Source organism: Orycteropus afer, unplaced genomic scaffold, assembly GCF_000298275.1.
Source record: "Orycteropus afer afer isolate SDZICR_OR568_19922 unplaced genomic scaffold, OryAfe1.0 scaffold00070, whole genome shotgun sequence".
Taxonomy (NCBI): domain Eukaryota; kingdom Metazoa; phylum Chordata; class Mammalia; order Tubulidentata; family Orycteropodidae; genus Orycteropus; species Orycteropus afer.
In genome coordinates, this window is record NW_006921657.1 from 6,561,917 (window position 1) to 6,585,994 (window position 24,078).

The 24,078-nt window shown below is 44.7% G+C and overlaps 2 protein-coding genes across 2 annotated transcripts in view; both read right to left on the bottom strand.

Moving 5' to 3' along the window:
- The window catches only part of SGPL1 (sphingosine-1-phosphate lyase 1), a 105,923-nt gene extending 97,965 nt beyond the window's left edge, over positions 1-7,958 (bottom strand). The window contains exons 1-2 of the mRNA XM_042780918.1: positions 7,873-7,958; positions 7,258-7,432 (exon numbers count right to left, since the gene is read on the bottom strand). Coding sequence (XP_042636852.1) covers positions 7,258-7,432; positions 7,873-7,958 — 261 coding nt within the window. The remainder of the gene's footprint in view (positions 1-7,257; positions 7,433-7,872) is intronic.
- A 14,247-nt stretch (positions 7,959-22,205) lies between these two features.
- LOC103196893 (heterogeneous nuclear ribonucleoprotein M-like) lies at positions 22,206-24,071 on the bottom strand. The gene is given in 4 exon segments (XM_042780923.1): positions 22,206-22,995; positions 22,997-23,168; positions 23,171-23,609; positions 23,709-24,071. Coding segments are annotated over 4 exon segments (1,716 nt in total). The 5' UTR covers positions 24,024-24,071.
- Between the last annotated feature and the right edge of the window lie 7 nt (positions 24,072-24,078).

Consider the following 24,078-nt stretch of genomic DNA (forward strand, 5'->3'; position numbering starts at 1 on the left):
CTCTGTAAATCTTCACCCAAATCCTAATTAAAAAAAAAAAAAAAAAAGAATGCATATATAGGTGGCAATACTCTTAAAAAAAAAAAAAAGAAAAAGAAATAATTATTCCAAATATCAAGATAGTAGTTAACCCTAGAGGGGAAGGAAGGGGACAAACAGTGTGGTGGGTACATGAGGTTTGGGTCAAAGGTCCCATTTCTTAACCTTGGTGGACATTTCTTAAGTCTTTAAAATGTAAGTATATATTTTATACATGCTTCTGCATGTATAATAAACTTCACACAGAAGTATCTTTAATTAAAAAGGAGGTTACTTCAATGTGGAACAAAACTCAAAATTAAAAAAAAAAAAAGGACCAAGTTTGTTGGTCTGATAGAGCCTGAAGGAGCGACTGAGACTATGGCCCCTAGCTGCCCTTCAGATCTGGAATTGAACCCACTCCTGTGGCTTCCAGGAGCTCTGGTAGTAGTGCCTAAGGCACTAGACTGCTAACCAGAAGACTAGTGGTTCAAACCCACCACCAGCCACTCCTCGGAAAGAAGGTTGGGCAATTCTACTTCTGTAGTGATACTGCCTTGGAAATTCAAGGAGGGGTCGCTATGAATCGGGTCCAACTCGAGGGCACATAACCACCACCACCACCTGTGGCTTCCAGCTAAACAAAAAACAGGCATACAAGCTGAACATTTACATTAGGTAGATACACTCCTTGGAGAGATCAATCATGGGAGAATAAAAAGGCTGTGTATGCACAAGGAGACAGTTCAGGGAACAGGAGTGCATGGGAGGGAAGGACACTGAGGAAAGGTAACTATGGGGAGGAAATGGGAAGAGAGCTGTTGCGTTGTGGGAAATTGTAGTCAATGTCATAAGACAAAATGTGAGCTGCTGTATGGAAAGTGAATTTGCTCTGTAAACTTTCCCAAATCACAATAAAAATTTTAAAAAAAGGGGGGGTTGCTTCTCCTTCCCTTTCTCTATCCACTGAATGAAACATGACATAATAGCTGTAGCCCAAAAGCAGCTACACCAGTCCAAGAGGGGATGCACAAGGATGGTGGGAGGGCAAGACAGAAGAGCCTGGAACCTTGGTGACCAGAAGTTGCCATACCGGTCAGAAACTGTCCATCTCTAGATTTTTTTTTTCCTTGAGGGAAATATATTTCTATCTTTTTAAAATCTCTATTACTTTAGATTTTTCTGTTACATATGGACAAACCTAATCCTAATTGATACAATCAGAGATAGGGACAATAAAAAACTCACTAATAATTCAAGCTGTCTGACAATGGAAAGGACTCCCTGAGAAAGTATCCATACCCACTACCGGCATAGTATTGTGGTAGGGACTTACACAGCAAGGGAAGCCAAATTATAGGATTTCTAAAGGCCATTCAGGCAATTAAGATTCTAAGGCTACTACTGGAACAAAACCGCTCTAGGCTTGCCAAAACTGTGGCAACACTTTGCCCATGAATCTAATGCTTCTGTTAACTGTCAGTGAGAACATTCCTGCTCTCTAACAATCCATATCCTCTCCATTCTTAAGACTGTGCTCAAGCACTAACTCGACCTAATTCCTGTCACTTCAGGATACTGGATATTCTCCCTTTGTTCCTCCAGATCTACTATCCAGCTGCCTCCAACTCTGCTGTGTGTGCACCATGAGGCTGCCCCTGATGAACTGAATCAATCAGGCTCTCTAATTCTCTAGTTTCCAGGGGGGTTTAACCAAAAGGAGGCTCCCTGAGGAGATCAGAAGGTGGGAAGGGAAGGGGTATGCAGCATTTATTCCCCTTGATCCCCTTCCTGCTGGGCCACTAGTAGGTCTAGATCACTGTCTGTGAAAGAAGCAGACAGCAGCAGCTAAGCTCTCCATGGGTTCCAGTCACTTCTCCTCCCTTGCTTCTCAGGCCTAGGGGTGATAATGGCTGTCTGCCATTACAGCCCTGAGATGTTTCAGAATTTCCCTGTAAGACTTTCTAACCCCACCCAACCTTTACTGTAAGCAGTCCCTTCACTCCTCAACCAATGCTGAAGTGGGCCGGGAGATGGCTGATATATTCAACTAAGTACTGTCAGCCTTCACATGTCCACCTTCCCAGATGGCTCCAGTCTCCCCTTATCCCACAGTGTGGGTTTTCCCTCAGTAATTGGGCTGTGTATATTGACACATGTGAACTGATTCACCTGCAAATCAATTCCCTGTAGAAAATTCTTAATCCAAGACTGATTCCCAGTTGTATCACCAATGTGTACAAACTGCAGGTAATACTAGATTGGGCAAAGCCTAATTAAGAAGGTAAATGTTACTAAAAATTCCTAACATAAAACCAAGCAAATACTGGGATTTGGGGGTTATCTATTTGTAACTCCCCTTCTCAATCTCCAAAGGCTAGCGAAATCAGACTTCTTGTTACAGTTCAGCTTTACTTATAAGACTGGAACAATGCCAAACAGAATAGAGTGTTCACCCTACCATGGCCTCTAACTTGTTAAATTTTTAAATGTAACATCTACCAGCTCTAAAGTATGTTCCCTGGCTTCTAGGTAATCTTACAAACATGACACCCAACTCAAAGAACAGAAGTGAGTGTTTAGCATGGAGCCTTCATTTTATCACTTAACTCCATTTAAAGATTCAGAAAGCAAGCACCCCTGAAAGACACAAAGGGCTAAGAAAGAAATCTTTCTAGCCTAGAAAGATTCAATTTTTAAACCTGAGAAACAAAAACTGAGAGTTTGTTTCCAAATTGAGGAAAGAGTGCTGCAGAAATGTTGCAAAGGAAAGCATTTAAGAATTCTACTATTCACACTATATATCTATCTCCAGCACATATTGCAAAGAAGTGGGGCTTAATTCATAAGCAAAATAACCCCAAGTAACACAATTGTTGTTGTTGTTATGTGCCGTCGAGTCGGCCCCGACTCATAGCGACCCCTCCTTGGGTTTCCGAGGCAGTATCACTACGGAAGTAGGATTGCCCAACCTTCCTTCCGAGGAGTGGTTGGTGGGTTTGAACCGCCAGCCTTCTGGTTAGCAGTCAAGTGCTTTAGCCACTATGCTACCAGTAACACAATACCAACCATTAAATTCCAAGACTCATGACCCCACCCACAGGAATGCACAGAGTGCACAGACACCCAGTTATCTATGTTTCTCAACCTCAGCACTATTGATATTTTAGGTTGGCTCATTCTTTGTTGTGGGGACTGTGTGCACTGTAGGCCGTTTAGCTGCTTCCCTGACCCCTACCCACACCTGCCACGATCACTCTTCAAGTGTGACAACTAAATTGTCTCGCTGTTACTGCCAGGTGAACCATGCATGCAGAGTGTAACTGCTTCATGGGGTTTTCAAGGATGTGACCTTTCGGAAGCAGATCATCAAGCCTGTCTTCTGAGGTGCCTCTGGGTGGGTTCAAACCACCAACTGTTCAGCTTGTAGTCAAACACATAATCATTCGTGCCACCCAGGGACTTCCAAATTGTCTCTAAAACCCGCTGCCACCAAGTATATTCCAACTCATGGTGACCCCCACTGGGTTTCTGAGGCTGTAAATCTTTATGGAAGCAGATTGCCTCATCTTCCTCCCATGAAGCAGCTGGTGGGTTTGGACCACTGACCTGATAAGCAGCCAAATGGCTTACACACTATGCCACCAGAGCTCATTAAGATATTGCCAAATGTCCCTGTGGGATGTGGGGAGGGAAACAAGTGGGTGGGACAAAAATCAATCCATGGTTGAGAGCCACTGCCTTGACAAACAATTATCACTCAAGCCCACCCAGCCCTACCTGGCCATGCATGCTAACCTTGATTTCCCTATGAATACCTGCTAGTTACTTTGGATGGGAAAAGAGAAATGGCAGGGAAGAAAGAGACTTACTTCAAGTGACTTCTTCCCTAAAAACTACAAGCATTTGGCAACCTGCAAAGTGATACCACCTCCTGGAATTCAGGAAGAGGTAAGTATGGAGGAAAAGGATAGTTGCCAAAGTGGTGAAACTTTGCTACAAAACTGTCTGCCTTGAATTGCCTCTGAAAGCATCACAATTCTCAGTAGACAGATACAACTCACTCATTGTATTCTCTTTGAGACATGGGTGGAAAGTATTACAGTCCCTGACATGACATGTATGAGCAAATGGAAAAAAGGCAGGTAGAATACCTAATTAAATCAGAGCAAAATTAAGGGAGGGACAGTGGAGTTCAAGGTCTGTCACATATGGACTCCAGCTGACCTTCAAGTTTTACATTACACTATTCATGAAGTAGGAGCTCTGGTAGCATAGTGCCTAAGGCACTTGACTGCTAACCAGAAGGCTGGCAGTTCAACCCACTGGCCACTCCTAGGAAGAAAGGCTGGCAATCTACTTCCATAGTTATACAACCTTGGAAACACAAGGAGGGGTCGCTATGAGTTGGTCCAACTCAATGGCACATAACAACAGACACAATGTGCTCATTTTATAACAAATATTTTGTAATGCCATCATACTACTCTAAAATGAAGTTCAAAGACTGTAACATTACACTTAGAGACACAATTTTTTCCATTTCTATATAGTACCTGAACTAATGTAAAGGAAAATATGCAAGGTTCTATAATAAAGTATATTCAGAGATTATACTAGAAGACAAAAGGACCTCAGACACACACATTTCCAAGTGCTCCCTAGAGCATCCTTACCCTCTCCGAAACTCTGGCCCATCAGCCACAATGGCCAACAATAGCTGTTCCTTATAGCGTCACATGTAGGGATACAAAGTGAGACTAACTGAGGTTAAAATGCAGTTTCACCACTTAATTGCTGTGCTACCTAAGGCAGTTACTTACCTCCAAGTCTATTTTTTCCACCTCTATAAGGAGTGTATCAACAAACTTTTCTAAAAAACAACAAAACAAACTCACTGCTGTTGAGTATGGATCTGACTCATAGCAACCCCTCCTTGGGTTTCCAAGGGGGTATCACTACGGAAGTAGATAGCCCAACCTTCCTTCCCAGGAGTAGCTGGTGGGTTTGAACTGCCAGCCTTCTGATTAGCAGTCAAATGCCTTAGGCACTATGCTACCAGAGCTCCCACTTTTCTAAAGGTTTGGGTAAAAATTAAATAAATAATGTTAGCTACCAGATTTCTGTTATTCTTCTTTAAACTATCTTCTCTTGTTTCCTAGTGTTTTCTCACCTTCTTCCCCTAGCATGAAGGATAGGTGACTGGCTATCCCTTAATGAGAGGTATTTTAAAAAGGATTCATGCACAATATAAGTTGTATCACAGAACTTCTGAAATTGTTTTTAATTCTAATATTCTATGAAATGCTGCCGTGCACTGAGGATTTTATTATTATTATTCATTTGGGTCTTCTCTTTCCAGTTAGACAGCAAAAAAGAACATCTTACACATCACATAAAGTACCCAGAGAGAGATCCATGATGGTCTAGTGCCACACTGAAAACCCGGTACTGATCATTAGTTCTTTACCACTAGTCTAAAACAGCACAGCACAGTTCAGAAAGGGATGGCAATTTGTTCAGTGAGATCACCTCAATTTTGTAAGTGAGATACACCGTATAACAAGTGTAATGTCTTCAGGAAGGGAAAATTTTCAAGGGCCAGTCATATCCATGTGAATTAACTCTTTATACCAACAAGCAAAGTAACACACCTAAACATTCTAGATTATCAGGTAGTGGCAGGCTATTTAAAACAAAACAGATTCCACAGCTGATACTCTAAATGAAAGTAACCATTGCTCTGACTGTTAAATGGAATACACCAGCCCAAGAAGCAATAAGTGTGTATCTCTGTACATGGGGAGTTTTCTTATTTACATACAGAAATCTGTAATTTACATATTGGGTGGAAGAGGTGCTTTCTTTTCCTTATTTATAGTTTTAATGTTTCCAATACAAACACATATTGCTCTTGTAATAAGAATTAAAAATTACATAAGGCTATTTATTATCTACTGAAAATCCATGAAATTTGGGGCAAAATAGTCTTTTACATGACCTCTTCACTAGGATCTGTCATAAACCAAGTTTTTATCTCTCTCACATATAATTTAAAATCACCACTACACCTCACCTCAGACCAGAACTAATGACAACTTCCTTTCCCTCTTTTTTTTTTCTCTCTCCCATAGTTACTTACCTGCAAGTTTTGCCAAAACAGGAAATCAGCACCAAGTATAAGAAAACCTAACAGTTTTTGCCAATTTCCCAGTGACACCAACCAATTCTCTGGAATAGTCAGATAAAAAAAACGAAGGGAACTGTGCACATATCTTGTGCAAAAAGATATCAGACTCAGAAAACTGACTTACGGTTTTTAAGTTTTACTAATTTCTATATACTACTGCCAAAGGCACTTGACTGCTAACCAGAAGGCTGGCGGTTCAAACCACCAGCCACTCCCTGGAAGGAAGGTTGGGCAATCTCCTTCCATGGTGATACTGCCTTGGAAACCCAAGGAGGGGTCACTACGACTTGCCCGCACATAACAACAACAACATCTGAAAGCTATGGGGTCCCTATAATGCTCACACTAAAAAAAAACCTCCATGGGAACACTAATGTCCCAAGAATAAAATGTCCCTTTACTAAACATTTATTTGTCAATACCATGCCCCCTGCTCTGTTAAAAAAAGAAAGAAAAAAAAAGCAAGAAAGGATCTCAGGAAAAAGAAAACAACAATCTACTAAAGCAGCCATCTTGGCCCAACAAAAAATACAAATTCAAATCAGTTCCACTCAAGATGCATTTAAGCACCTACTAGGTATAGATGGAAGACAGGGCAATCTGCTTCCATAGTGATACTGCCTCAGAAACCCAAGGAGGGGTCGCTATGAGTCGGGTCCGACTCGAGGGCACATAACAACAACAACAACAGGTATAGATGAGAGTTTGTTCAGAGATCTGCCTCTCAGGGAGTCACAACTCTAGTCTGGGAAACAAAATGTAACAAGTTTTTAAATCTGCTCTGGTAGCATGAGAAGAGAGATTAAAAGCAACTGCAAGAATTCTAAAAAAGATTTTTCAAGAATTTTTAAGTTCTACATATATTCATGTATTCAGGAGCTGGGACATTTGCCCAACCGATTAAACCCAAAATTCAAAGTGGCAGGAATGCTCAGCTACCCCAAAGCAAGTATCAGAGATAAGGTCCACACTCTCAGATCCTCTGGACCAAAAATAAACCTTTAGAGACAAGTGCTTTGTAACAAGGAGGATGTCTGGAAAAGACTCACCAACATCAGAAGGTCCGTGCTAAGCATCTTCCTCTTCCTGACTTGGCTCTGTAAAAGGGAACCAGGTCTGTTTACTTCTAAAGCTTTAAACTGTGCCGTCAGCCCGCCTAGACCTGCCTGAGCAGTCAAGAAATGGTGCTCTGTCTCCTTTGAGGGCTCAGATTTCACTCCCAGATATCACACTCCACCCCTAGTTGCCCAAACCAGCGAATCAGAATCTGGCTGGACCCGTGCTTCCCGCCCATAGATGACCAAACGAATCCAGACTCAAGCTCCCACAAAGCTTCCACTCAGGTAGATACCGAAGGAAACGCCCAGCCCGCCCCGGGTCCCGAAACCCAGACGCCTGGCCCATTCAACCAAAGCCGCGCTGAGGGCCAGTGCTGAAGGTAGCCCCAGGGCGAGCTTCCTTCGGAGTCCCTTTAGATATAAACTGACCTCGCAGTCGACCTAATCCGTCCATCCATCCTAACCTTCCTCTAACCCTCTCTTCCGGTCGGAAGCATCAGTTAGTTAATCTTAGTTGCCCCAAGCCAACTCCCACCCCGCCAGCAGGACAGCTATTCCAGACCCAGCTCTATCTCGGCCTAGCGCTGGTCGGTGCATCTTACTTACTCAGCCCTCGGATAGTCGGCGCCCTCGCCCTCACCCCGAACCCGCCGCAGACCTCTGCTCCAGCGGCTCAGCCGCCGATCCCGCATCTACTGGCCCCGAGTCCCACTCCTGCACCCTAAACTGGACGTCTCCTTCCTCAGCTGGGTCTCTCCCCCGATCTCAACTCGAATACTCACGGTCCAGAACCCTTCCACACCCCTTCCCAATCATGTTCTCCCTGCCTTCTCCTAACCAGGACCCCCCCCCAACTCAACCAGGATTCCCCCCCGCATCCCGAACCTTTCGCCTCCCCTCCTCGACCCACTCCCTCCTCCACGCTCCCAGTCCAGTCCCTTCTTCCCATTCTCCAGGCCTGGGGACTCCCTGGGACACTCCCCCTGACTCAGCCGGATCCTCACCATCCCGTACCCGTCTCTTCCCGGCTAGTCTCGATCCTACCTCTTCTCTGGAGCCCGCGACGGCCCCCTCCACCTCCTTCTCAGCCCCTGAGAAGGGAAACCAAAGTCCCCGCTCCCCGCCTCAGGCACTCTCCCCAGTCCGCCAAGCTCCACCTCCTTCGTCCCTTCCTCACCGCGCGACTGACTCGGGGGCGGCGGGGCTCGGGCTCCCCCTGCCGCTGCAGTCGCGGAGATTGGAGATCCGGCCGCCGCAGCCCGCCCAAGCTCTGCCCTCCCTCCCCGGAAATGGCTCTAGCGGCGCCGGCCCAACTCTCGGAGACCCCGGCGTGCGCGGCCCCGCCGCCGGGGGCCGCCGGCCGCGCGCACGCCAAGACCCCGGCGCGAGGCCAAGTCTCCCCTCCAGGCCACGCGGTGCATACGCGCCTCCTGCTGGCCAGGCAGGGAGCGGTGCCCAGGCCTTCCCGTGAAGGTCAAAACTAGGCTCCTGTTTTAAGGCACTGTATTTTGCGGTAATTTGTTATGTTTTGTTGGGTGCCGTGGAGTCAATTCCAACTCAGTGGCCCCATGTGACAGAGTAGATCTGCCCCATAGGGTATTCTTGGCTATAATCTGTGGAAGCAGATCACCACCAAGTCTTTCTCCCAGGGAGCCACTGGGTGGGTTGAAAACTTCAACCTTTCAGTTAACAGCCCAATGCTTAACCATTTTCGCCACAATGAGAGTCTACCTACAGAGTATTGTACAAACTGACCAAAAAAAAACGACCCAAGATAGGTCTCTACGGGAGGCCTTTGGGATTTTCATGAGTGACCCATGATTTATTTGTCCCTGTCTCTTTCCTGGATGGGAGATTTTCTTTTTACCATTGAGGTCATTGGTTTAAAAAAAAAAAAAAAAAAAAAAGCAGCCAAAATGTGATACCCACAGCCCAAACAAAAAAGAGAACGAACAGAGACAAAGGGTGTTGGGCAAAAATGCCACCAATACCAGTATACTTTTATGAGCAATGTTGCGATCCTACTAGTGACAGTACCAGAATCACCTAGGTCACTCTTCATTTCAAGATGAAATACTAGATCTCCAATACACTTTTCATGAGGTCCTTATACTAATTTAGGAGAAGTTGACCCCAACATAGTTACATGCAACCATGATCAAAGATCTCTGCTAAGATTTTTTTTTTAAAAAAAAGAGAGGGATGGATTTTTATAAAGTAGGAGATTCTTAACTATTGCCTTAGTTATTTAAGATCTCTGGTGCCCTAGTGGTTAAAGCATTCAGCTGTTAACCAAAAAGTCAGAACTTCAAACCCACCAGTTGCCCTGGGGAAGAACAATGATTCAGTCTGCTTCCACAAAGATTTACAACCTTGGAAACTATGGGGCAATTCTATTCTGTCCTATAAGGTCACTATGTTGTTGTTGTTGTTACGTGCCGTTGAGTCGGCCCGACTCATAGGGACCCCTCCTTGGGTTTCCGAGGTAGTATCACTATGGAAGTAGGATTGCCCAACCTTCCTTCTGAGGAGTGGCTTGTGGGTTTGAACTGCCAGCCTTCTGGTTAGCAGTCAAGTGCCTTAGGCACTATGCTACCAGAGCTCCCTATGAGTTAGAAACAACTCCATAGCAGTAGGGTTTTTTTAATTATTATTATTTTGGTTAACTAGTGCTGTCGTAACAGAAATATCGCAAGTGGGTAGCTTTAACAGAAATTTTACAATAGTCCTAGAAGGGTAGGACACTAGAAGTTCAAATTTAGAGCACCAGCTTTAGGAGAAGACTTTCTCCCTCTGCCAGCTCTAAAAGAAGGTTCTTGTTTCCTTTCAGAATCTGTGGACCTAGTGTTCCTTGGAGATCTCTATGCATCAATCATCCTGGGTCTAGGAGTTTCCCAACACAGAGACCCTGGGTCCAAAGGACTAGCTGTGCTCCACACTCTTCTTTCTTGAAGGTAGTAGGTCTCTGCTCCCTTGTTTAATCCCTTTTATATATCAAAAGAGATTGACTCAAGATACAACCTAATCTTGTAGATTGCATCTTGCCTCATTAACTTAACTGCCTTTAGTCCTGCCTCTTCAACACATAGAGATGAGGATAATTACATAGGATACAACACATAGGATAACACACAATTACATAAGATAGCAAAAAGGAGGGAGTTCTGGTAACGTAATGCCTAAGGCACTTGACTGCTAACCAAAAGGCTTGCGGTTCAAACCCACCAGCCACTCCTCGGAAGGAAGGTTGGGCAATTTACTTGCGTAGTGATACTGCTTAGGAAACCCAAGGAGGGGTCGCTATGAGTCGGGTCCAACTCAACAGCTCATAACAACAACAACGACGACAACCCCATACTTGAGCATACCCTCTCCACTCAAATGCAGAAACACACTCCCCATGCCTCCATTCCTATCCCAGACACCCTACACACCTCTGCCCTACTTCTACCCAGCCCACCTGGTGACCCTCTGTGGAAGCTCACTTCAGGACAGGGCTGTGGGCAGATCATAGACATTTCGCAGCTTCTAAGCTTTTCCTGGAGAGGAGTGGGTCCACAAAAAATCCCCTGTGGGTCCCCAGATCATTAAACCTCGAATGCCCAGGGAGGAGCAGAAAGGTAGCAAACAGCTCCACTCTGGCAGCCAGAGAGCTGGCCAGAACAGAGCTGGCCACCAGGGGAAGGAGAGGCTAAGCACCAGACACACATGGGAGCACCTACAGCAAGGAGCAAGTGCCCAGAGATTAATTTGCCACTTTGGAATGAATGGAAAGTTTCTATAAGTCACCATTATAATGCTTGTCCAGGTCTCTTGGACCAGTTGCCAAGTGAACCAAAAGTCAAGGTGGGTAAGCTCCCAGAGAACCAAGTTATTTCCCAAGGGAGCCCTGCCTTTCTAGAAGCAGCCCACCACTGCTATTGAGGCTGTACAATGACTCACAAAAACATCAAAAGGGGAGAGCATGTTTATCAAAAACCAAACACAGACTTCCTAGGCAGAAGGAAACCAGCTGGGATAACAGCACAGCTTTGAAAGCCGGCAGACCTGTTTCTCCCCAAATCACATGTGGCTTCAGGCCACTTCTTTCAAATGTCTGAGCTTCACTCTTCTCATTTGTAAAACAAATATTAATAACATCTACCCTCCTAGGACTATTGTAAGAATTGCCCAGAGAGATATGAAAGTATCGAACAGTAGACCTGACTTACAGTAAACTATCAAGTGCTACTAGTCTATCCCCCTCTACAGCCAGGGTGCAAGTAAGATTCCAATGTGGGCTCTGTGGGAGCTCTGGTGGGAGTAGTGCCTAAGGCATTTGGCTGCTAACCAGAAGCTGGTGGTTCAAACTCATCAGCCACTCCTCGGAAGGAAGGTTGGACAATCTACTTCCGTATAGTGATACTGCCTCAGAAACCCAAGGAGGGGTCGCTATGAGTTGGATCCGACTTGATGGGAGTGAGTTTGGTTTGATTTTTTTTTTTATGGGCTCTGTGATTATCTAAACCAGGCCCTCTCACCTTGTTGTTTAGGGTCTGGTTCAGTCCCCATTAACACCTGATCCTTACAAATTGATTAGTCCTTCTAACATGCTCATTGCCCTCTTCAGAGCATCCTAATATTCCAGCCTCAGAAGCGCAGGCTCAGAAGATGTAGTGAAACCTATGGGTTCTTTGGAGTCCCTGGGTGGTGCAAATGGTTACTAGACTTAGCTGCTAACTGAAAGGTTGGAGGTTCAAGTCCACTCAGAGGTAACTTAGAAAAAAGGCCTGGTGATCTACCTCTGAAAAAATCAGCCACTGAAAACCCTGTGGAGCACAGTACTACTCTGGCCCACATGAGGTTACCCTGAGTCAGACCTGATCCAGCAGTAACTGGTTTTTTGGCTTTGTCTGCTGGCTTTGGGACTCACATGCTGTTTGGCTCTGGACAAACTCTTTACCCTCTCTTAGTCTCAGTTTCCTCATCTCAAAATTGGATAGAGAGGGGAAGCTGCTCTCTAGCTTGGCCAGTCTGGAATTCTCTGTGTCCCACTCAGGTTACATTTCTCAAAAGCCTCAGTTTGGTAACCCACCACTCTGACCCCAGGTTCCCAAGAAGGGCCCTCAGTCATGTGGTGTCTGTCCTCGTCCTGCTCTGAGTCTGAGCAGTGTGATCAGATGCCCCAGGAGGCCTGGCCCGCTCTCTGCCTCATTGCCAGTGTTGACACAGATAGGGCATGATGAAGAGGCCCAGGGTAATATAAGTCCTGGATAAACAGAGGAACAAGAGGGTAATTACAAACCTTGGCCACAATGACTCCTTGCCCAGTTCTGCAGAACCAGTTTCCAGGGTTGATTCAAAGGAGCTGGCCTTGGAACAGCCTTGGGTCAGGGTAAGCAGGGGCCTCTATCTCCATAAGTCTGTGACAAGCCTGTTTTATCTTTAAAAACTGAAGTAAAGGCTTTTCTTAAAGTTTTTTAAAACTGGCGTAAGGGTAGAATTATTCTCTAGCTTCAGGGATTACCCTTAGCAGAAAGATCAGAATGGCTTGAACTAAGAGTACAGGATGAGTAGGAGTTAACCAGGCAGAGTGAAGGAAATGCATACACCAAGGCCCTGCCATAGGGTGAAGGAAGGCCAGTGTGGGCCAAGCCAGGAGGAAGGGGAAGGATAGGGAGTGGTTGGCATGCAGGTCAACAAGGTATAGATGTGCTGGGCTGGTACGGCAGATGCACATGCTTTCGGGGAGCTGGCCAGGTAACATCACATGACTGTGGTTTTGTGGAATGTAGGCCTCAGGGCCATTCATCCATTCACTCATTTATTCACTTATTCAACTATCAAATGCTAGGTTGCAATATCCTGGGCATGGGATTTATGGTTAAGCAAAACAAAGATCCCTGCCCTCATGCAGTTTACATTCTAAAAGAAGGAGAGAAGCAAATATAATAAATAAGCTATAAGATAAGGATCCCTGGTGGCATGATGGTTAAGTGCTGGGCAGGGGGTAGTTGTTCTTTGTCCTCTAGGATCACAATGAATTGGAATCGATTAGCCAGCACACAACAACAAAAACATGTAAGTTAGAAAGTGCTAAAGTGATGGATGGTGCAAATAGAGGCACATCAGAAGAAAGGCCTGGTGATCTACTTCCAAACAATTAGCCATTGAAAACTCTACGGAGCACAGTTTTACTGTGATACATGTGGGGTAGCCATGAGTCAGGACTGTCTCAAAGCAACGGTTTGGAAGGGCTATGGAAAAAGCAGCAGAGCTGATTATGGAGAACAGAGTGTGGGAGGCAGGATATCATGGGCACTGCAATTTTAAATAGAATGGTAGGGTAAGCCCAATATCTCAATTCCACGGGAAGCCAGAAATCCAGATTTTTGTGGTCAAATCTTTCAATTTTAAAATGCTGCTGTTTTTAGGAGCCTGCCAGAGTCAAGGATTATTCTCATTCTCTTTGCTAGGGCTACTTTGGTTGTTTCTGTTGAACAGTGAGAACAATTTTAGGAAACCAAGAGACAGAGTTTAGTTACAGAGTTTGTTACTGTTACTGTCACTTTATTTTCTAACCAAGACAACAGAAACAACCTTCAGATTACCCACAATCCTTCTCTGCCATCTCTGGAGAGTGCTTTTTTTTCTTTCTTTCTTTTTTATGTTCAAGCTATTCAGAAGGGGCTCTGGTGAAGTAGTGGTTACGGCATTTGGCTGCTAACCAAAAAGGTCAGTGGTTCAAACCCACAAGCCGCTCCGTGAAAGAAAGATGAGGTAGTCTGCTTCCATAAAGATTTACAGCCTTCGAAACCCAATGGGGGTTACTATGAGTTGGAATCAACTTGATTGTTGAGTCTGATCTTTTTTCAGTCAAGCTGTTCAGAGTTCCCATTCTCTTGGGGCTGACTCAGAGGGCTTGCCCACAGTCCTCTGCTTGCTCAAGCTCTGTTGGGAAGACAGGGCTGCTGCTCCAAAGGGGAAGGACTCCCTCCACAGAAAAGAAATGATGCACAGTGCTCCACCCGATCCCACCTTCCTCCCCTCCTCTGAGCACTGAGGGCTGATGCAGCATGCCAGTCACTCTTTATTCTTAGCAAACCGGAACAGTAAGCCAGCACAATTTCTAGACTACAAAGAGGGAACTCATAAGAATTTTATAGATGTATGTTGTGTTCTTGTTACAATCTGCATAATTTATCTTGTGACTATGATGTGACTTGCTGAATTAACTGTTTGTCAATTCTATCTTTTTTGCCCCCAAGATAGAAAAATTATCTCCAACTGTAAAGTGACTGTCAAGAGAACTAAAAGGTCACAAAGGATAATATAACTAAGGAACTCCTAGAATTTTGAACAATTAGTTAAATAGTTTTAACTCTTTTTTTAATTGAAATATAAGTACAGAAAAGTCCACAAATTAAAGGGCAAAGCACCAGTGTTTAGCATGCAGATCAAGAATCGAATTACCTGTTCAAATATTGTTTAAATAAATGTAACCAAGGGCCAGATTCAGATGGCAAATGTCCTATTTGAGACCTCAGGGCGCTATTGGATATAATACTTTGATCTTTATCCAAAGAGCATACAACAGCCACAGAAGTTGTTTTCATCACAATGTGACAGTATTACTTTTGTGTTTTTAAACAATTCTCCTGTCATAGTATGAAGAATGGCTGGGAAGGGATCCAAATGGGCAGACCAGTTACTAGATTGTTGTATTAGTCCAGGCAAGGAATGAAGATGGTTGGTTCTATGATAGAACAAGAATATATCTTTAGAAGGTAGACCCTTGAAAAGTGAAACTGTAAATTAGAACAAGACCCTCAGAACTATAGGCTATCAGCTGTGTCCCAGTTAGCTGTCCCCATGTGTGCCCTCAAACCCGGAGTCCCACGGGAGAACTTACATGCATAGCTTAGTGGAAACTAACCTACATGTGGTGAGCTCAATTTTTAACCGGGTGCAGCAGGTATGAGGCACCTCTCCCTTAACATTGGATCCTTTCTGCCTCAATGGTTTCCTGTAAAATAGTTGGTTGTAGTGGTAACTAATAATATGGCTGCATTCATGCTGAAGCTTTGTCTATTCCCAACTAGCCCCAAACCTCAGTACGTTGAGCATGGGAAGAATAGGAACAATCGAGGTATTCCAGAAGTCCTGGGTTGTGCCACCCTCTGGCTTCCTGGTGAGCAAAAGCAGCAGCAGTTGACCTGAGGCTTGTCCTTGTAGCTCTGCTTAAGAGAAATGCTACATTCAGGTGTTTTGGGAACACCTGCCACATTGGGACAGATTTTACTGGAGGGTGGGGTGCACTGCAGAGAAAACCACTCACTTGAATGTATTTCTGATGTTGTGATGGTTAAGGTTATGTGTCAGCTTGGCTGGACCATGATTCCCAGTGGTTTGGCAGTTCCAATGTAGTCATCCCCTATGATAAGAATTGATTTAATGTAATCGTTTCCATGATGAGATCTGCTATGAGCAGCCCATCAGTTGAAAGGACATTTCCTCAGGGGTGTGGCCTGCATTCAATACATATGGACACTGTGGCAAAGCTCTTGTCTTTTTGCTTAATCTGGATCCTGCATCTGGCTCATCATCATCTGACCTCTGGTTCTTTAGACTTGAATCACAGTCTGCCATGGTGCCTGCCAATCTTGAGATTCATTAGCCTACACATCCAATAAGCTAGCAGCCTGCCACCTGACCTGCCAATCTAGGATTCGTCAGCCCCTGCAGCTACACGAGTCAGAAGACCCCTCCAGCCTGATGTCTGACCCACAGACTTGGGACTTGCCAGCCCTACAACCATGTGAGCCATTTTCTTGAGATAAATCATATCTATCTATCTATCTATCTATCTATCTATAAACTTCACTGGTTCTGCTTCTCTAAGACATATGCCCACTCTTATTATCCACTATCATGCAACTCAAGTATTTCAAACGTTAAATAATTTCCACTGGCTGCTCATTCAAACATCTAACTCAACACCTCTGGCAATTGCATCATTTTAGAGCCAATTTAATTTCATTTGAATATTCTTACAAGTCCTTCCAATATGCAAATCATACAAGTCATTTAAAACAAGTAGTTTATGGCTAGTAGGCCTGCTCCTAACCCCAGCTGTCCCCCTCAGGGGAAGCCTTACAGAGTTTCTAGTTGGGAACAGAAGGCCCTGTGGGGATTTCCCAATGTTGTTTCAGGACACAACTTCACAACTCTAAAAACAAGTCAAAACCCAAGGCCTACTGGCAAAGACTCAGTTATAGGACATGTATAAACAAAGGTCAGCGTAGGTTGACTGGGCTTCACCCCAGGCTCTGTGGAAAGCACTCAGCACTGTACCAGGAACTTGATAAGCCCTCTATAAGTGATAATTCATCATAATAATCATTTATTAATAAATATATTGACCTACCTGTGATTCCTATCTGAAGAAAATGATATCAAAGGGAAAAGCAATACACAGTACAGTTTACTGAATGCTCTTTTGGAAGATGACCCACAAGACCCCTTATAATCAGCTATTTCCTGTCTTCTGCTTCATCCCCTCCATTTCCACCTAACTCCCAGATTTATGCTACAGCCATATTTATGGTATTGATGTACAGTGAATTACTTAAGGCCTACCAAAGGGATTGGATAGCTTTTTGGTAATGTAAATAAGGTACACATGACACCCTTGTGGGGGCAAGACTATGCACATAAGGCATACAGAATCCTAATGTGGGGATTAGTCAGTTTTGCCATCATCTAGGCTTAAAATTATCTATTCCAGAGGTGGGAAGAGGGATCTCTCTGCCATTGAGAGAGAAGAGACAGGAGCGGGAACACATCCTTGGACCCATGAACTCTGCCCTGAGATGGTGAGAAGTGGTGACAGAGAGGCAACGGAGAAATAGCAGAATCAGCAGAGAGGAAGAGGCAGCAGAACCAAGAGACTGGCATGAGACAGAGTAGCTGGCTTCCTGGCCCACGGAGTGAGGAAGCTGAGTGCCTTTGGCAGGATGCTTGCTGGCAGAGTGGGTGCACCTATCAGCAGAGGTAAAGGAGTTTTGTAACATTTACCTGAGCAGGGAAAAGGCCAGGGCAGGCCAAGAGATCAAGGGCCAAAGAGAGGCATGCCTATAGTCATGGCCAAGAAGCAGCTGTCCTGATTAAATTGTATCCTGAGTGTTCCTGAACATGAATTGTAACCTGTTATTTCCTTACTAAACCCCATATTCGTGAGTATTGTCTGTGAATTCTGTGTGGCCATTGAAACAAATTATCTAACAGCAGAAAAGCAGAGAGTGCTGTGGGAGGAATAGCTGATGTCAGAACTGGTAAAAAGTTTGGAGGGTAGCAGTGTGTCTGACCTTATAGGAATCAGCCTTGGACTGATGCTGCTTATGGTGATTCTGTCTCCCTCTTGTGAAGTTAGAGGAAGTTGGATGACACTACCCTCATACTGTTTTTACAGATATATAATTTGTCATCAAACTGGGACACTTTCAAGATTGAAAAAGGACATAGATCAAGTTTGCTGGGACAACAGACATAAATTGAGACTGTGTGGACAACATGGCACTTATAATCTCCCTACCAACACTTGCTGTGATGACCTAAATGACCCTAAAGGACAGAGTAGAACTTCCCCATAGGGTTTCCAAGGCTGTAATCTTTATGGATGCAGACTGTTACATCTTTCTCCTATGGAGTGATTGGTTAGTGAGTTCAAACCACCAATCTTTCAGTTAGCAGCTGAGCACTTAATTACTGAGTCACCAGCATTCTGACAGTCTCCCTACATATATGAAACTACTTAGAGTTTCCATGGGTTCTTACACTCCAGGCTTCTGCATTTGCTTTTCCCTCTTCTTGTGAACATGCTCTCCTCTTTGCTCACTGGAACAAATTCTATAGTCCAATCCTCTGCAGGGTCTTCCCCAAAGTCCCCAGATGTGCTTGGGCTGTCTTTCCCCTCTATCCACTGTCCACAGCACTTACCACATTATATCTTAATTTCTCTGGCTCCACACAAGACCAGTGACCTCTTGTGGATAAGTATTGTATCTTTTCATCTTTGTATTGCTAGACTATTCCAGTTATTGGCTTTTGTTGTGGGCACTCAATGAGTATGTATCTAATCAGTAACTTTGTGATTAGCTTAAAGAGGTGGGTGTGATAATTAAATTCAACTCTCTCAAGGGTTGTCATGACAAAGAAGGACAGGACTTGATTTGTGTAGCCATAAAGGACAGAAAAGAACACAGACTAGAAGCCTCAAGGAGATATATTTCAGTTCAGTATTAAGAAGAACGTTGTAGCCAACAGAGCTACACAGAAATTGAACAATCTACCTTGGGCAGTGAAGGCTCCCCGTTACTCTTGTTGTTAGGTACCATTGAGTTAGTTCTAGCTCTTAGTGACCCTATCTGCAATAGAACAAAACACTGCCCAGTCCTGCACCATCCTTACAATTGTTGCTGCTTGAGCCCATTGTTGCAGCCAATATGTCAATCCATCTCATTGAGGGTCTTCTTCTCTGTCCCTGACCCTCTACCTTATTAAGCATGATATCCTTCTCCAGGGAATGGTCCCTTCTGATAACAAGACCGAAGTAGGTGAGACGAAGTCTGGCCATTCTCACTTTCAAGGAGCATTCCAGTTGCACTTCTTCCAGGACAGATTAGTTCTTTCTTTTAGAAGTCCATAATATTTTCAGTATTCTTTGCCAACACCACAGTTCAAAGGCATTAATTCTTCTGTCACTAACTCACTGCTATCGAGTCGGTCTTGACTCATAGCGACCCCTCCTTGGGTTTCCAAGGCAGTATCTCTATGGAAGTAGATTGCCCAGTCTTCCTTCTGAGGAGTGGCTGGTGGGTTTGAATTGCCAGCCTCCTGGTCAGCAGTCAAATGCCTTAGGCACTATGCCACGAGAGTTCCCATCTTCTATCACGAAAGATGTTTAATTTGCAAATACTAGCAAACACTTTATAGGAAAGTTGAGGTAAGGAATCACCCCTTTAGTAGATGAATGGCCTGGATAACTATTTGAGACTCTGTGATTCATTTATTCAATATATATTTAGTGGGCACCAAGCACTATACTGGAAACCTGATGAATTAGTACGAAACAAACATACTCATGAAACCATCACACAGATCAAAGTCCTATATTTAGTGATGAACAAGACATATGTGGCCTCTGGCCTCTTGGGGCTTACTGGCTTGCAGAAGAGATAGATGTCATTATAAGAATTATTGGATACTAAGAGAAGGCTGGGAGCTCTGGTGGCATAGTGCCTAAGCCATTTGCCTGCTAACCAGAAGGGTGGTGGCTCAAACCCACAAGCCACTCCTTAGAAGGAAGATTGGGCAATCTACTTCTGTAGTGATACCACCTCGGAAATCCAAGGAAGGGTCGCTATGAGTCAGATCCAACTTGAGGGCAGTGAGTGAGTAAGTGAGTGAAAAGAAGGTATTGAGCCCTGGTGATGCAGTAAAGTGCTCAGTTACTAACCAAAGGTCAGTACTTCAAAGCCACCAGCCACTCCATGGGAGAAAGATGTGGCAGTTTGCTTCTATAATGATTGTTGCTGTTGTTGTTAGGTGCTGTTGAGTTGTCTCCAACTCATAGTGACCCTCTGCACAGCAGAAGGAAACACTGCCCGGTCCCATGCCACAAGATCCTTGCTATACTTGAGCCCATTGCTGCAGCCATTGTGTCAATCCATCTCATTGAGGGCCGTCCCCTCTTTCGTCGACCCTCCACTTACCAAGCATGACATCCATCTTCAGGGAATGGTCCCTTCTGACAACATGACAAATGTAGGGGAGATGAAGTCTGGCCATTCTTGCTTCCTAGAAGCATTCCGGCTGCACTTCTTCCAGGACAGATTTGTTAGTTCTTTTAGCAGTCCATGGTACTCTCAGCATTCTTCTCCAATACCACAACTCAAAAGCGTCAACTCTTCTTCAGTCTTCCTTATTCATTGTCCAGCTCTCACATGCATATGAGGTGATTGAAAATATCATGGCTTATGTCACGCGCACCTTAGTCCTCAAGGAGATAGCTTTGCTCTTCAGCACTTGAAAGAGGTCTTTTGCAGCCAATTTGCCCCGTGCTATACGTCATCTGATGTCCTGACTGGTGCTTCCATTGGTGTCGATTGTAGAACCAAGCAATGTGAAGTCTTTAACAACTTCAATCTTTTCTCCATTTATAGTAATGCTGCTTATCGGTCCAGTTGTGAGGATTTTTGTTTTCTTTATATTGAGATATAATCCATACTATAGACTATATTCTTCAATATTCATCAGTAAGTGCTTCAAGTCATCCTCACTTTCAGCAAGCAAAGTTGTGTCATCAGCGTATAACAAGTTGCTAATGATTCTTCCTCCAATCCTGATGCCACGTTCTTCTTCATATAGTCCAGCTTCTTGGGTTATTTACTCATTGTGGTAGTTATGTTTGTGTGTCAACTTGGCTGGGCCTGGTTGAGTGGCTGGGCAGCTGGTGGTAGTTATTCCCCCATGATCAGACTGACAATCACCTCCATGGTGGGATCTACCACAAGCAGCTGAGTAGCTGTCTTTGGGATGTGGTCTGCTTCCTGTATATAAGGAGAAGCCCTGGGAATGGTCTCCAGCTTATGGCACCTTGAACCCTGCATGTAGCCGTGTCATTGTTCAGCAGCCTGCCAAGCTCTGCCGACCTTGGGACTTATAATGGACTTGAATTAATGGCCTGCTGTGTGATTTGGTAATATCGGGACTGTGCCTTGTTACTTGTCAACCTTGGGCTTGGCAGCCTCAGCAGCCAGCAGCTGTCTGAGTGAAGAAAAGCCTCTAGCTTCAGTGGGCCAGGAGCTGGAGGCAGAGCTGAAGCCCAAGGCTGAGGGGCTTTCAACTAGCCCCTAGAGCTTGGCACTTTGAACTTGGACTTAAAGCCTCCAAATTGTAAGAATAAACTTCTGTTTGTTTAAGCCATCCCATTTGTGGTATATTTCTTGTCAGAGTAGCACCAGGTAACCAGAACACTCATCATACAAACTGAATAACTATGGTGAAAGGATACAACCCTGACACACTCCCTTCTTGATTTTGAACCAGTGTCCTCTTGTTCTGTTTGAACGACAGCCTCCTAGTCTATGTATAGATTCCTCATGAGTAAAATTAAGTGTTCTAGAATTCCCATTCTTTTCAATGTTACCCATAATTATGATCCACACAATCAAATGCTTTTGCACAGTCAATAAAACACAAGTAAACATCTTTCTGGTATTCTTTGCTTTGAGCCAAGACTCATCTGACATCAGCAATGATATCCCTTGTTCCCTGTCCTCTTCTGAATCCAGCTTGCATTTCTGGAAGTTCCCTGTCAAAATACTGCTGCAACCATTTTTTAATTATCTTCAGTAAGATTTTACTTGCATGTGATATTAATGATAGTGTTTGATAATTTCCACATTCTGTACAATCACCTTTCCTTGGAATGGGTACAAATATGGATCTCTTCCAGTCAGTTGGCCAGGTAGCTGTCTTCCAGCTCTCTTGGCATAGCCAAGTGAGTGCCTCCAGCATGGCATCCTTTTGTTGAAGCATCTCAATGGGTATTCTGTCAATTCCTGAGCCTTGTTCTTTGCCAATTCCTTCAGTGCAGCTTTGACTTCTTCCTTCAATACCATTGGTTCTTTTTTTTTTTTTTCAGGAACTGGTATTTATTATCAAAGTCATATTTGATGTCAACAAGATGCCACAACTACAAAAAAAATTGCACACAGTGCAATCTCAATGCAAACAGTCAAATGGAACCCCAGTCATTAAAAAAGTAATTCAAATGCCCCCAAAAAGCAACTGAATTTTTTAAACATCTTTATACATCCAGCCAACAAATTAAAATGGTTAACAAGAAAAAATACAAATTCAGAGGTCTGGTCTTGATGTTTAAAAAAGGCAACTGCTTAAGCATTTCTATTGATTCGAACGTCAATCTCTCGGCCACTCAGCTTCATTCCATTCATCATCCAGCAGGCCCACTCCACCACCACGGGCAACTCAAACTTGACCACACCACAGCCCTTGCCGTTCTCCATCTTGATGTTAGCATACAGCACGTGGCCACATTCATTGAATTTGTCTTTCGGCATTTTCCATGTAAAATCAAATGGGAGATTTCTCACAAATATCTGGCAGACCTTCCTGGCCACTCCAGGAGCATGGCCTCCGGCTCCGCCAAAGGAACCTGCAAAGCTTCCTCCAAAGTTGCCATGCTCCATCTCGATGGCATGGTCAAAACTGGCGCCACCACCACCACCCATGGCCAGGCCCATGTGCTCAATGCCAGCACCCAGGGCTGGGCCCATGGCGGGGCCCATGCGCTTAAGACTGTTGGCACCCATACGCTCCAGGCCAGTGGCCATGCGATCCATCACAGGGCCCATGAGTTCCACACCAGAGCCCATCTGCTCAATCGTCTGGCCCACGCGGTCGATGGGCGCGGCCATGCGCTCCAGACCGAAGCCCATGCCAGCACCCATGCGCTCCACGCCAGAGCCAATGAGCTCCATGGTCTGGCCCATGCGCTCAATGCTGGAGGCCATGTGGTCAAGGCCCAATGGGCCCATGTGCTCAATGCCAGAGCCCATGCGCTCCACTGAGCCCATGCCGTCCATGACCAGGCCCATGCGCTCGATCTCGGAGCCCACGCGCTCCATGCTGTGGCCCAGGCCTGCGCCCATGCGCTCCATGCTACCCCCCCACGTGGTCAATGCCGGGGCCCATCCTTTCGATCCCAGGGACGCTGCCTTCACCTCCACCTCCTCCCTGCTTTGCCATGATCACTCCTCTCTTCAATGCATTACTTAGGATTTCGTTAATTCTGCCCATGTTCATCCCAGATCCAAATCGGCCCATGTTTTCCATGCATCACCAAAGGGTCCCTCCATGCCTGCAGGTCCCAAGTTTCCCATTCCAATGCCTTTGTTCAGGTGATTGGCATCAATAGGCTGTTCCCCTGGTCCCAACCCCATGCCAATACCACCGAGTCCATGGGGCAGTTGCTGAGGATGCTCAGGAGGGAAAAAGTCTCCCTTTGGTAAGGCCCTCTCATCCATTTTCACATGCATCGGTCTATCAAATAGTTGTCCATTAAACATAAATATAGCTTGCACAGCTTTGATGGACTGCTCAAAAGTAACAGTGCCTATTCCATGATTTTTCCCATCTTTATCCTCAAGAATGTCTGCTCGGACCACCACACCGGCCATACTAAATACTTCCTTCAGCTTCTTCCAGACAACTTTATAATCCAGATTTGCTACAAATACCATGCTTCTGAGTCTTGTGGCCCGTAATTCATGGATAATCTCATTTGGGATGTTAGGATTATTTAGCACACTGGGTGGGATATTAATCATTCCTGGGCCACCTGGTCTCATACCCATCCCACCAGTCGTAGCCATCACCTTTTGCATTGCTCTCCTGGCATGTTCACCATCAGGATCTTCTTTGACTTTCAGTGGTCTTCCACTCAGACTATGCTTGTTTAGAACTTCAGCAGCTTTTTTCATGCTCTCTTCCATCTTGAATTCAACAACAGCACATCCCCTTGACTTTCCTTCAGTGTTCATTAAGAGCTCCACGTATGTTACCTCAACTTTTTCTTTAACCAGGTCTTTAAGGGATTGCCATTTCACATCAAAAGGTATATTTGTAATAAAGGCTCTGTATCTTTTAGTTGGGTTGGCATAAGGCTCAAAGCGATTGCCTCCTCTTTTCATGCCTTTCTCCTTCCTCTTCTCATTCTGAGTAGGCCGTTCTCCTTCACCTTTAGGG